This window comes from Contarinia nasturtii, unplaced genomic scaffold (genome assembly GCF_009176525.2).
Source record: "Contarinia nasturtii isolate CC-2019 unplaced genomic scaffold, AAFC_CNas_1.1 Cnas_scaffold_1964, whole genome shotgun sequence".
In the NCBI taxonomy this organism is placed as follows: domain Eukaryota; kingdom Metazoa; phylum Arthropoda; class Insecta; order Diptera; family Cecidomyiidae; genus Contarinia; species Contarinia nasturtii.
Window position 1 is genome coordinate 1,032,347 of NW_022199294.1, and position 11,840 is coordinate 1,044,186.

The 11,840-nt window shown below is 34.4% G+C and overlaps 5 protein-coding genes across 7 annotated transcripts; 2 read left to right on the forward strand and 3 right to left on the reverse strand.

Annotated features, from left to right (window-relative positions):
* The first annotated feature begins 74 nt into the window (after nt 1-74).
* On the forward strand, nt 75-1,425 carry LOC116347635 (esterase AGAP003155). Its single transcript, XM_031778317.1, has 3 exons — nt 75-318; nt 391-750; nt 833-1,425. The coding sequence occupies exons 1-3, from the start codon at nt 195-197 to the stop codon at nt 1,204-1,206; spliced, it is 858 nt and encodes a 285-aa protein (XP_031634177.1). The 5' UTR covers nt 75-194; the 3' UTR covers nt 1,207-1,425.
* Nucleotides 1,426-1,470: 45 nt separating this feature from the next.
* LOC116347636 (peroxiredoxin-6-like) lies at nt 1,471-2,642 on the reverse strand. Its single transcript, XM_031778318.1, has 4 exons — nt 2,488-2,642; nt 2,179-2,335; nt 1,888-2,105; nt 1,471-1,775 (listed from the first exon to the last, which is right to left on the reverse strand). Exons 1-4 carry the CDS (start codon nt 2,568-2,570, stop codon nt 1,571-1,573), a joined length of 663 nt encoding a protein of 220 aa, XP_031634178.1. The 5' UTR covers nt 2,571-2,642; the 3' UTR covers nt 1,471-1,570.
* An 820-nt stretch (nt 2,643-3,462) lies between these two features.
* LOC116347564 lies at nt 3,463-7,289 on the reverse strand. The gene is made up of 10 exons (XM_031778210.1): nt 6,974-7,289; nt 6,702-6,899; nt 6,017-6,609; nt 5,609-5,792; nt 5,053-5,370; nt 4,608-4,989; nt 4,396-4,541; nt 4,101-4,331; nt 3,922-4,041; nt 3,463-3,853 (listed from the first exon to the last, which is right to left on the reverse strand). The coding sequence occupies exons 1-10, from the start codon at nt 7,022-7,024 to the stop codon at nt 3,581-3,583; spliced, it is 2,496 nt and encodes an 831-aa protein (XP_031634070.1). The 5' UTR covers nt 7,025-7,289; the 3' UTR covers nt 3,463-3,580.
* Nucleotides 7,290-8,150: 861 nt separating this feature from the next.
* Nucleotides 8,151-9,510, forward strand: LOC116347565 (peroxiredoxin-6-like). 2 transcript variants are annotated; one of them, XM_031778211.1, is made up of 5 exons: nt 8,151-8,372; nt 8,465-8,621; nt 8,698-8,915; nt 8,988-9,063; nt 9,135-9,510. In XM_031778211.1, the coding sequence occupies exons 1-5, from the start codon at nt 8,290-8,292 to the stop codon at nt 9,267-9,269; spliced, it is 669 nt and encodes a 222-aa protein (XP_031634071.1). In that variant the 5' UTR covers nt 8,151-8,289; the 3' UTR covers nt 9,270-9,510. The 2 variants fall into 2 exon arrangements, with proteins under 2 accessions (XP_031634071.1, XP_031634072.1); XM_031778212.1 differs by having other exon boundaries at nt 8,988-9,059; nt 9,135-9,279.
* LOC116347566 (elongin-B) lies at nt 9,367-11,434 on the reverse strand. 2 transcript variants are annotated; one of them, XM_031778213.1, is made up of 4 exons: nt 11,015-11,434; nt 10,358-10,451; nt 10,110-10,251; nt 9,367-9,995 (listed from the first exon to the last, which is right to left on the reverse strand). In XM_031778213.1, the coding sequence occupies exons 1-4, from the start codon at nt 11,015-11,017 to the stop codon at nt 9,869-9,871; spliced, it is 366 nt and encodes a 121-aa protein (XP_031634073.1). In that variant the 5' UTR covers nt 11,018-11,434; the 3' UTR covers nt 9,367-9,868. The 2 variants fall into 2 exon arrangements, with proteins under 2 accessions (XP_031634073.1, XP_031634074.1); XM_031778214.1 differs by having other exon boundaries at nt 9,367-9,992; nt 11,015-11,424.
* Between the last annotated feature and the right edge of the window lie 406 nt (nt 11,435-11,840).

Consider the following 11,840-nt stretch of genomic DNA (forward strand, 5'->3'; position numbering starts at 1 on the left):
CACCGAGCCGGTTACTACAGCGATTTCGAGCACAAACAGACGCACACAAATAAAACGAATGTCACTTGACATTTAGAAAACAAGAAGATACAGAAACACTGACAGTACACACAGTCAAATGTACATAACCTAATATTCTGTTATTTTGTACAAATTTAATTTGGAGCCAGATACTGAAAAAAAAAAGTTTCACGATGAGTTCGTCAAAACATAAAGATAAACCACACAAGAGCACCGATTCACCGTCTGAAGAAAAACTTCGCGTTCTTTGTTTGCATGGATATCGACAGAATGGAAACACTTTTAAATCAAAAATTGGTAATATTACACAGCAAAAATACGATTTTTTTTTTCATTAAGATAAAAGTGTCTGTTTTCTATCTTTGGCAGGTGCATTCCGAAAGCATGGCCAGAAATATTGCGAATTTGTATTTTTAAGTGCACCACATGTTGTTCAAGTGCCCAAAAGCGGCGAATCATCAAAAGATGAAGATGTAATTCTATGTCAAGATGACGGCGATTCATCGACGACTAAATCAACTGAAACAGATTCGCCGAGAAGTTGGTGGTTTAATAGCGAAGATCGTACATTCAAGGGAACAAACAAAAATGGGCCAGCGTATGGATTCGATGAGACCATTCGTGCGGTTGAACAAGCATGGGAATTGCTTGGTCCATTTCACGGTATTTTGGGCTTCTCACAAGGTGCATGTCTGGTTGGATTACTATGTAATCTCAGTAGCCGAGGCAGTAAGTAACTATAATGATACAACTACTGGCAGAGATTATTTCTTTTAAATACTAATTTGTTTGTTGATTGTTCCATTCACAGTGACAAAAATCAAACCTCAATTTGCCGTGTTGGCGGCAGGATTTCGTTCTGGTAGTTTGGCACATGCCAATTATTATGAAGACCTGATCTCCATTCCATCTTTACACATAATGGGTGAAACCGACGAAATTATTCCAATTCAAATGAGCAAATCGTTGGCAACGTGCTTTGAAGAACCAACATTTGTCGAACATTTGGGCGGACATTACTTTGCCGCAACAACCCAACAGAGACCACATTATGTGGAATTTTTCAAGAAACGCTTAATCGAACACCTAGAACAAAAAGAACTTGAACGAGAAGATGCTGTGATTGTCGATCCACTAGATAGCATTCCATCAACGTCAGCTAATATGTCCGACGATTCCGATTGAATATGTGTTCACTGTACATGGATCGATTTTCAATTATTCTAAAAACAAAATAGCACATAAAAACCATCATGTATTCAAGTATCTGTGCATATTTTTCCAATTTATCGAGTAGGGGCCTGAATTTGAAATGATATTTGTAAGAAATAAAGAAAAATGTTATCAATTAATATGTAGTTATTACATGGATAAATAAAAAAAAAACGTTTATTTATACAGAAACCAAAGCGAGTTTTAATATAAAAATGAATATCAAAAATGAATATCAATGTTTTTACAATCGTTTCAACGGAATTGATTTATTTTGGAGTGTTTTCTAAAAAATGGCACAAAATAAAAAATATTTTTTTCTTCGAAATATTTTGGCTTAGTAATTGGTTGTAGTTCGAACGTAATTTTTGCCAGAGGGCATTCCGACGCGATCGATCCCTTTCGGGAAAACTTTATCGACCAAATTGTCCTCGACATGTGGTAAAATCATCACTTTTTCACCGGGTGTCCAATTTGCAGGTGTAGCGATGTATGGGTTCTTATCGGTCAGTTGCAAAGAGTCAATAACTCGCAATATTTCGCTGGAAAATCAAATAAAATGATTAAAACAAAAAAAAAATATGACCCGTTTTTGTAGAACAACGAAATCGGTTTGGAATTAGTCTAATATGGATTTTAGAGTATTTAACTCACTCGACATTTCTACCGGTTGACATGGGATAGACCATAGCTAGTCTCAAACGGTGTTTTGGATCAATGACATACAAGGCACGAACTGTTTTTGCAATTTCTGGGTCATCTTTTTGTTCTTCATCAATCATATCCAAAGCAACGGCCAATTCACGTTTTGAATCAGCGATAATGGGATAAGGAAAATCTCCAACAATATCCAAACAATACGATTTGATATCCTATGAATGTGAAGAACCAATATACCAATTTATAAACACGAGATCAATCGAAACTAAGAGCCAAAGAGCTTACATTCACCCAGTCAACATGGGACTGTAAATCGTCAACGGAATGAGCCAACAATTTGACATTACGTTTGCAAAAGTGCTCTTTGTGCACGGCCATTCGGCCCAATTCAGTTGTACACACTGGCGTAAAGTCACTTGGATGCGAGAACAACACAACCCATCTGCAATCAACGATCAACAAAAATAAGTTAATTTTTTTTTTTTTTTGAAATAGAAACAAAACAAATTCACTCGATTTAAAATCGGAAATATCACGAAACTGAATTTAATTTATCACAAAATGAAAAGTACAAAAGAAATCTTTAAAACGTACGATTCGCCTTGCCAATCATAAAATTGGATTGGTCCTTTGGTGGTTTGTGCACTGAAGTTCGGAATTAACGATCCTAGACGCATTTTGTATAATACAGTTTCTTTTCTATTTTATTGAATTATTGTGTCGTATATTGTTTGCAATGCAAAAATGTACTGAGAATATATGATTATTTTAACGCCTTTTATAGCAAGAGAGATACAAGGCACAATTAATCTAATCTTGACCTTGGAATGTTTGCGCAAACTGTAAATAGATTACGTCATAAATATAAATTCAGCATGACATCTCATCGTAAGTATTTACAATTGAGTCAAGTAATAGTGACTTTGTCACTTTACAGTTCGTGTATATATCTTTGGACATGAGTATTTATAATTCATATGTACTCCATACATTAATTTTGAAAAGTCATGCTTCCTAGCGAATTTATCTTATCTCCCGCAAGCCAATGGAATGGAGAATATTTTTGACAATATTCATTATGTTGTTAACAAATGGAAATCGCTAACTACATATTCAACATTTACATAAAAAAATATTAAAGAAAAAATAAACATAGCATCATTTTCACTTATCACATGCATGCAATGTCTTGCTGAATTACGACTCGTTTTGAGATAATCGCTCTGTGTTTCTCTCGAATATTTTATCAGGGTCAAGACTAAATTTGTTGTGATTTATATCTTGATTGAACTACAAAAAGCAACAAAGATTATTATTTTCTCAGTTTATTTTGCACAATTGCTGTGAACATAACGTGAATTTGTTGCGATTTAGTGACTTTTTAATTCAATTAAATAGAAAAATCTATTATACAAAATGCGTCTAGGTTCGTTAAATCCGAATTTCAGTGCATAATGCATATTGTGATGATTTTACCAATTTGGCTGATAAAGTTTTTTTAACCAACCACAAAGGAAAAACAATTGTTTATTTTGAGTAATTTCAACAATTTTAATAATAATACTCCGATTTGTATACATCAATTATACTTTTTTTTTATATTATGATGAAAGGCATCGATCAATTCGATTTATATTTACTTTATTTTTCTGTATAAATAACAAAAACTGCAATTTGGATTTGTTCTTCACGCAATCGACACATTCGACTCATTCGTTGATTCAAATGGGGCGGGCGGTTCTTCCTGTGTCGTCTCATTCATGTCCCTCAAATTTCTGAATGTAACTTCGCTTAGAACTAGTCCGCTTTGTTTGGCCTTTTTCACCCATTGTTGACTTTGACCTGCTTGTGCATCTTGTCCTAATTCATTCAATCCTGCTCGCATTATTCGTACCCATAACACGCTTTTATTTTCAACTGATGAATTATTTATGATGGTTTCGATGCGTTGCATGAATTCCTTAAAGTATATTAAGAAAAAAGTTTGACAAAACGAAACAAAATGTTGCCCAAACTGTTCCTAATTACCTGTTTCATTTTCTTCGTTGAAAGTTCTCGGAGCACAGCAATAGCACAATTCGCTAGTATATTTGGCATGCCAATGCACCATTGCAACATTGCAAAAGCATAGTCGTGATCGGGAAATCTCTAAAACATTGGTGATTTACTTTCAAATTTATATTTATTCCGGATTTTCTGCCATTTACCTGTAAAAGTTTAACCACAATATCGCGAAGCTCAATGTCACGTTTGGCGTATAGCAGTAATTTTAATTGCTTCAGCATATATTCAATATACCGAAGTTGAGTGTGATTAACGCCATTATCGTCAATGACCAGGCTAATCTTCTTCAACATGTTTTGTGACAGCACTTTGATGTCAACTGTGGTGGATACAGCAGCAAAACGAAGCTCAAATTCACTGAGACACCAGAATACCTGAAATGATTGAGATATAAATTGCAATTCTATTATTAACCATTTGGATATGTATGACATTCACCGCCATGCACAAAAAGTCAAAATCTTCTTGAGTTTTTTGTAGAATTTCCAGCAAGCGCTTGGTGATTTTTTGAACAGAAACATCATGGTCGACATGATTCTGGCAAACGGCAACATAACTTTGAACCAAAATGATGAGGTTATATGCTGAAAATTGAAAGTTTTAACGTGTGATTTCGCATGAACGAAACTTAATTTTTTTTATTTTCTCACCCAAAAATGTTCGGTTTTTCGACAAATCCAGCTGATTTGTCATATCCATGACCAATATGTTCGATTGATTGCAAATCGTAACAATTTTTTGGCTTGATATCAGTTTTTTACAGGAAAACACACTGAGTTTCATGAATGTGTTCAGAACATTTTGATTTCCATCGAAATCAACGTTCTCTTGAAGTCCCTTTTGCAAATCCCGCTGCATAGCATTTCGTTCTGCCAGGAATTGATCGAGATCAGTCATCCATGAATCATTACGAATGTATGATTTATCGACCAATATTTGAAACACAGTAATCACATTCATTTGATGAGTGAAGTCATCGAAGAAATTCAAGAATATTTCCGACACAATTTCTCCCAACTTGAAGAGATTTTCCTGTGAAATAAAGACCAACATGAATGACGGTTTCACTTGATATAAATAATAAATAACACTCACAGGGTTAATGTTCAGTAAGATGTCTGCATGTATAATGGAATAAATGATGTTTGCATAGACTCTGACATATTTGCGATCAAGATTATTCATGTATTGAATGGCATGATGAATGAAAATGCGTATGTGTTCTACAGCGTCGTTTGAAAGAACAATTTTCATTTTGAAACGGTCAATTACACGCTCCAACAAAGAGAACAATTCGTTGATGAATTCTGTGTTATCCAACCGTAATCCAATGGCTTCGAACACAGCATCCCAATTGGTGAATTCAAAGAAAAATGTATTTACCAAACGCTTTGGACACTTTGTGTAATCTCTCTGCAAACATATTTTAAAAATTATTACTAAATATCATTGCTTTTGACCAGGCGACAAGGGAATCACTTTGGATAGTGATTTTGAAAGGACCCTTTAAGAAATCGTAAAAAAATCATCTATTTGAAGGTGAAGACATTTTTCATTCGAATTAATAGTTTTTTTTGGATCGCTTCAGAAGCAATGCTGTATTTATCGGCAAATTGCCGCAATAAACATGTCATCGAAATTGAGCACTTACGCGGAATCGTTGAAATAGCTGTGTTGCTCGAATTACTACGGTGGATGGATCTGCTATGTCAGTGTTTATTCCACGAAGCATTAGGCGGCATAGTTTCGCAGTTAATTGTTGTACAATTTCATTGTCGCTGTAAACACACCATCGCAACACTTGCTCTGTGAATACATTGCGATTTCGAACCGGTCTGTAAAAAGCAGTTTATCTCTTGAAATTAGTGAAAAGATTGAACCTACAGATATAACAGCGGTATTTTCACAGCTCCTATTTACAGGTGCACTTTAACATATTATTTGTTACATTTCGTTCGGAATTGTGTCATGAAATAGATGTCCGTATGCGTTGTGCACAAATAGCACTATTAAATCTGTAGGCTCAGTTCAATTACTAATCAAAATGTGTATCACTTACTCTTGCATGTTACATGCCAGTTCAAGCGCCAATTTTCGAACCTTAACTCCAGAAATTGATGTGATGATTATAGTCAGTTCGCGAACAATGTTTTGATTTGTACAAAATTGCAGCCAATTGTGGCCATTCGCTGATTTACCACATTCAATGATCTTTGTTATTGCATGGCCATTGACATCCACATGTTCGAACCGTAAAAAGTTTGCAACAATTTCAACACAACCAGCTGTATCTCTTTCAATCATATAATTGGTATCTTGACGGAAAAATGCATCAATTATTGCCGTCATGCCTGGTTGTGTGAGATTACTTTCTGCAATTCCCATTGACATGAATCGTTGCATTTGTTGCATTTGATTTTTGATGGCTGCAGTCGTGTTCGTATCGTATCGCAAAACTATTGCGTGTGTGTAGAGACAAACAACAGTGTTTGCAACTAATTGTGATGCATGATCGTTTCGCAGCATTGCGCGAATAATCTTTTGAAAATGCTCAAGCCAACCCATTTCTTTTTCATTTGATTCTTTTACCAGTAGTATGATCAATTCAGCTAGTTTTACATCATTCTCTTGCAGTCCATTGACGTTGAATATCTTTCAAGTGAAATAATCATTGAATGCTTTTTGAAAATTTTTGAGTTTGAAATTCGAAGGACACTACATTTTTGCCATCGATAAAAAATTACCTTGTTTTTTGTGTGAATCGACATGAATTCATCCAAATCAAACGTTTTCAGGTCGATTGCATGTGGAAGTTCAAACTCACCGTCAATCACATTGTGGCATGTCGATGCCAATAGATCCAATATCAGCTGTGTGATGCCAGCGATTGCGATATTTTCACCACGTTCATTGTAAACTTCCTTCCAAGTTTCAGCCGCTGTCTGGATTGAAAAGATTATAGTTTTTGTCGAAATATCCACCAAAAATGTAAAATAGTCAAAAGAAATACGCATACTTGTTGTTCATCTCTGCTCAATATGAGATTCGGAAAGATTCGATTCGACATTTTTTGGCGACAAATTGTGTGACACGATTTTCGATTTTTCTATGGACAACAAAGGTTTACAAACGATTATAAGCCACGGCTGTAATTTTCTTCATCTTCAAACATCCGAACTGAATGACACCGAATGATGTAATGATATTTTCTGATAACGGTTTTTTTAGTACGAGCAAATTTGTTGCAAAAATTTGCTGATTTTACAAAATCAAAAAACACAAAATTCACTGTTAATTGTACGAATGCATGCCCGAGATGTTTTTCTTAGCATCAATATACGCTTGTGTCTATTGAAAAACACCACGCACACACACGATCTCGCTAATAGCTAACAACGATGGCATCCATTTATACAAACACACAAGTATTGCTGACAATGAGTGCCTGAGCGCGAAACGATTTTCAGTGGATTTTGTGTCAGTGTGTGATCGAAACAAATTTAATACAGCCAAAAGGGCACACAACCAGCAACTACTTTGGAAGAGCAAGAGAGTAAGAAAACGTCACCGGAATTCAGTTTTAAATGTTGTTGAAACTCAATATATAAAATGTCAAAATGCAAATATGCTTTGTCCAGAGGCTTTGTGTTGAACCAATTCCACTTGTTCATACATCAAATCAGCTACAGAATAAGACTTGACGACAAAGATAATGAAGAAATGTATTGGGATGTGGAATGAAAACATCCAACAAAGAGAGCATTCAAATGCATTCCATATTCAACGAGGTTTCTATTTAAAAAGAAGTATGAGTAAAACCACCCTTCTCTTTCATCATCCTTATTCATTTGTCATTGTTGTTTGACGTCGAATATCTTTTGCTTCGTAGTAGAACAAAGAGTTTTTTTGAATAGCATATCAGTGTTTCAACGTACCGTATATCTGTACTCGATAAAATGTTTATCTACAGATTTTAAGTTCGTTGCACTATAAAAGCAAACAATTTACCTCACACGGCTAAGCATGTTCACATCATTAAAAATCATACATTTCAAAAACCAATTAAAAACGAGTTGTCGAACATAAATACAAATGCAACAAATTTAACTCTTAGCGAGTATTTGTGATGATAAGCCTCGACATTCGAATTTAGCTTGTCATAATCATATATTCAATCATTGTTTTTCACTTCAACACAGATAAGCGTCTATACTTCCAGTTCATTTTGATCAGTTGTAGTGAACATATCGTTGATTTGTTCGTAACAAATTTTGAAAAAAAGAAAAAGTTTTTGCATGTAGAAAAAGAATCAAAAATAATAGTTTTTGTAAAATGCGGTTACACACGATTATTCCAAACTTTAGCGCCGAAACCACCATAGGACCAATAAAATTTCACGACTGGCAGTGTGATTCGTACGTAAATTGTTAAAAAAAAATGAGTAAATAGAAGTACAGTAGTTGTTTGGTTGCGTTTTCAATGGAATTCACCTTTAAAAAATCTTTAGATGGGTCGTGTTGTTTTCGCATCCGCATGATTTTACTCCAGTATGTACGTCGGAATTGTGTGAAATTGCTTTGCTAGAAGATCAATTTGCTAGGCGAAATGTTAAGCTCCTGGCTCATTCAGTGGATGACCTTGAATCTCACCTCGAATGGCTGAAAGTACGTGATTTTTTTTATCTTTTCTTTTACTGATAAACTGCACTAATCGTATTGTTGCCTTAAAATGCTCGTAAAGGATATCAAATCATCGTGTCTGGGTGAAGTCAGTAAATTTCCTTATCCAATTATCGCTGATCCAACGCGTTATCTTGCAGTCGCTTTAGAGATGATTGATGAAGAACAAAAGAATGATATCGAAGTTGCACGGACCATACGCGCTCTGTACATTATTGACCCAAAACATCGCTTGAGAGCTCTAATTATGTACCCCGAATTAATTGGCAGAAACAGTCTGTGAGTATCCATGGCTTCATTTCAAGGTTGATTTTAATCCAAATCTAAAACAATCATATTTTATTTTTCAAGTGAAATCTTACGAGTGGTCGACTCATTGCAGCTGACCGATAAGAACCCATACATCGCCACACCAGCTAATTGGCAAGTACGTAGTTTTAGCTTTTGTTTTGTTTGAAGATTATTCAAGACAGTTTTTTTCTTGTTTCCGAATTTCAGCCGGGTGATAAAGTTGTAATTTTGCCACACGTCGATGAAAAGTTAGCTGACAGAGTTTTTCCAAATGGTATCGATCGCGTTGGTGTACCATCCGGTAAAAACTATATTCGTACCACCAAAGACTACAGAATGTGACATATTTATCTACCGTTAAGATTGGCGGGTTCCGTAGTAACAACGAATAAACTCTGAACAAAGAATTATGAACAAAAGTGAACAAAAATGACAAAAATTACTCAATAATAATTCGCTTTTAATTTGATAAACTCCAACTCATGAGTTTAGTTGTTTTTGTTCTTTTATCTAATCGTATGACATTGATCTTGATTGTATCAGCTAAATTGCAATTGAAATAGAATGTGGTAATCAATTTTAATTTGAAAATGTTTTATTATTGCTTAATTCGAGTGTCAAATACCGTTTGAAAGCAAATTGATAATGTTCAATTAGTTGACTTCGTTCATAAAATTACCTCCATTCTGAAAAAGGAAGCTTCTCATCAAAACATTTCCAAATGTATTTTACTTTTTATTTGAAAAAAGAAAAAAAAAAGATTAAAAGAGGAATTATATCATAATAAAATATTTGTTGTTGTTTTTTTTTTCTTTTTTATCAATTATCAACTTGATTTTAATTGTTGCAAAAAATGAATTGTTAATTTATATATTGAATGTGTGTATGTGTGTGGGGTGCGCATATTTATAATTCCAATAGAATTTCCATTAAAAATTAAGTTAAGAAGTAATGTGTGTTGTTTCTTGGCCATTAGCTGAATCTTGGTTTTTCATGACATCGGGTAAGTCTGGTGGTGATGAGTACGGCGCTATTTCTAATTCCTCAAATTCGCCATTCTCCAGCCTACTTTATGCAAATAAAATGAAAGAAACAGGATAATTACACAAGAATGAGGTTAAATTCACCGTTTTCGCTGTGCGAAACGATTGTATTTTTATGTGATTTTTCGGTAATTCTAACCGTAATGCAAGACCCAATTGTGCTGGTGACTGCGCTCTAGCCGTCGAAATTGTAATTCCGTATTCCTGCAGCTGTTTTTCATCGTTCATCATATCGTTATTTTTGAATAAACGTTGATCTGATGGATGCACCTTTAGTATGCCTACAAATTTGTTTGATAAATGATAAAATGTTAAAAATTCCACTCAAAATATTTGTGCGGGTTTTTTTGTGTCATAAAAGTGAGTCATTCGCTCGTTATATCTCACCTTCGATCATTTTTTTCAATTCTCCTACGGATGTATTGTCTTTGGCATCAGTAAAGATGGTCGTTTTCTTACGTCGGATCATTAAAAACACGTCCTGCAAAACACAAAATCCAACAAAAATATCAATTAGCACTAATTTTGGATGGGTTTTTTTTGTTGCAATTTTCAATGTACACAAATCAAAACAAATAGACTTTTCGTTTGACTCAAAACACATTGAGTATAATTACAACTCAATTCACATGTGTATTTCTCTATGTATACTATACATAATTAAAAAATTGATCATGACATGCAGTTTGCATGTGAATTCTATATACACATTTTTTTGCGCGCGATTACGGCATATAAGTCTGTAAATTTGTTTAACATTATACAATCTATTATAATCGTGTTTTGGCCCCGTGTTATGTGTACATGTCTTATATTTGTCTCTTCTGTTCTCTTTTTTCCCCGTCTTTTTTCTTCTACATTTTCGTCGCGGTAATTTCTTTCTTCTTTTCATTTCGTTCACACTGTGTCTCCTTTTCTCAAGTATAAGTCATTGATTTGATTTCATTTCTCTTCATTTTTCAATGGATTCAAAATCTAAGTACAAAGTTCATGCATACGCAAAAAAATCGCCGAATAAAAAACAATCAGCTTAAGGTTAATTACCATTTTTCTTTTATTGAGTGTTTCTTTTTTCGCCCCTTTTTGTTGTTCGAATCGAAGATGAGTGTGTGAGATAGAGAGAGTGTGTTAATTCGTTTTTTTTTTTGTGAAACAAATTCAATTTGGAAAATTGAGCACTTTTTCACTGATTATGCACAGCGGACACAATCCAGTAGTACACGTGAAGAAAATCACTTCGGTCGATTTCAAATTCGTAAGGCAATGGTATACTGCACGCAGCCAGAAATCAAACAGAAAAAAAAACCAAAACGAAAAAAAACTCGAAATTCAACGCGATTCCAAGCAGAAAACGAAAAAAGAAAAATACACAGTTGCACCAGTGCACATAAAAAAAAGTTTGACGAATGTATCACTTATTCTCGGTGAAACAACCAACACTCTGCTTGTCATGCAAAAGCAACAACAACAACAGCGGCTACGACCGAGAATCATATATTTTTGTCTATCGCCGCACGTACACATATGCCAACGCGCACTAACACACGCACACAAACACATTCAATAGCAGTGCCCATTCGGTAAGACACACAGTAAATAAACGTTGCCAAGACAGATGGCAAATGCCATTTTACGGCGAATTTACAATACTTGCCTGATTTGAGTTCAATCCAAACCGACAATTTATATTGTTATTGAATTTTTTTGCTAGCATTAATTTTTCGTTGAATTAAAATACACTTATTTTGATTTAATGTTGACGTTTTTGAAATATTTTATTAGCCATATTGCTTTAAAAAAATTAAAATCAAAAATTCCATGATCTGTCAACATCTTCATTGACATATCAGTACTTGTGTGAATGTGTGTG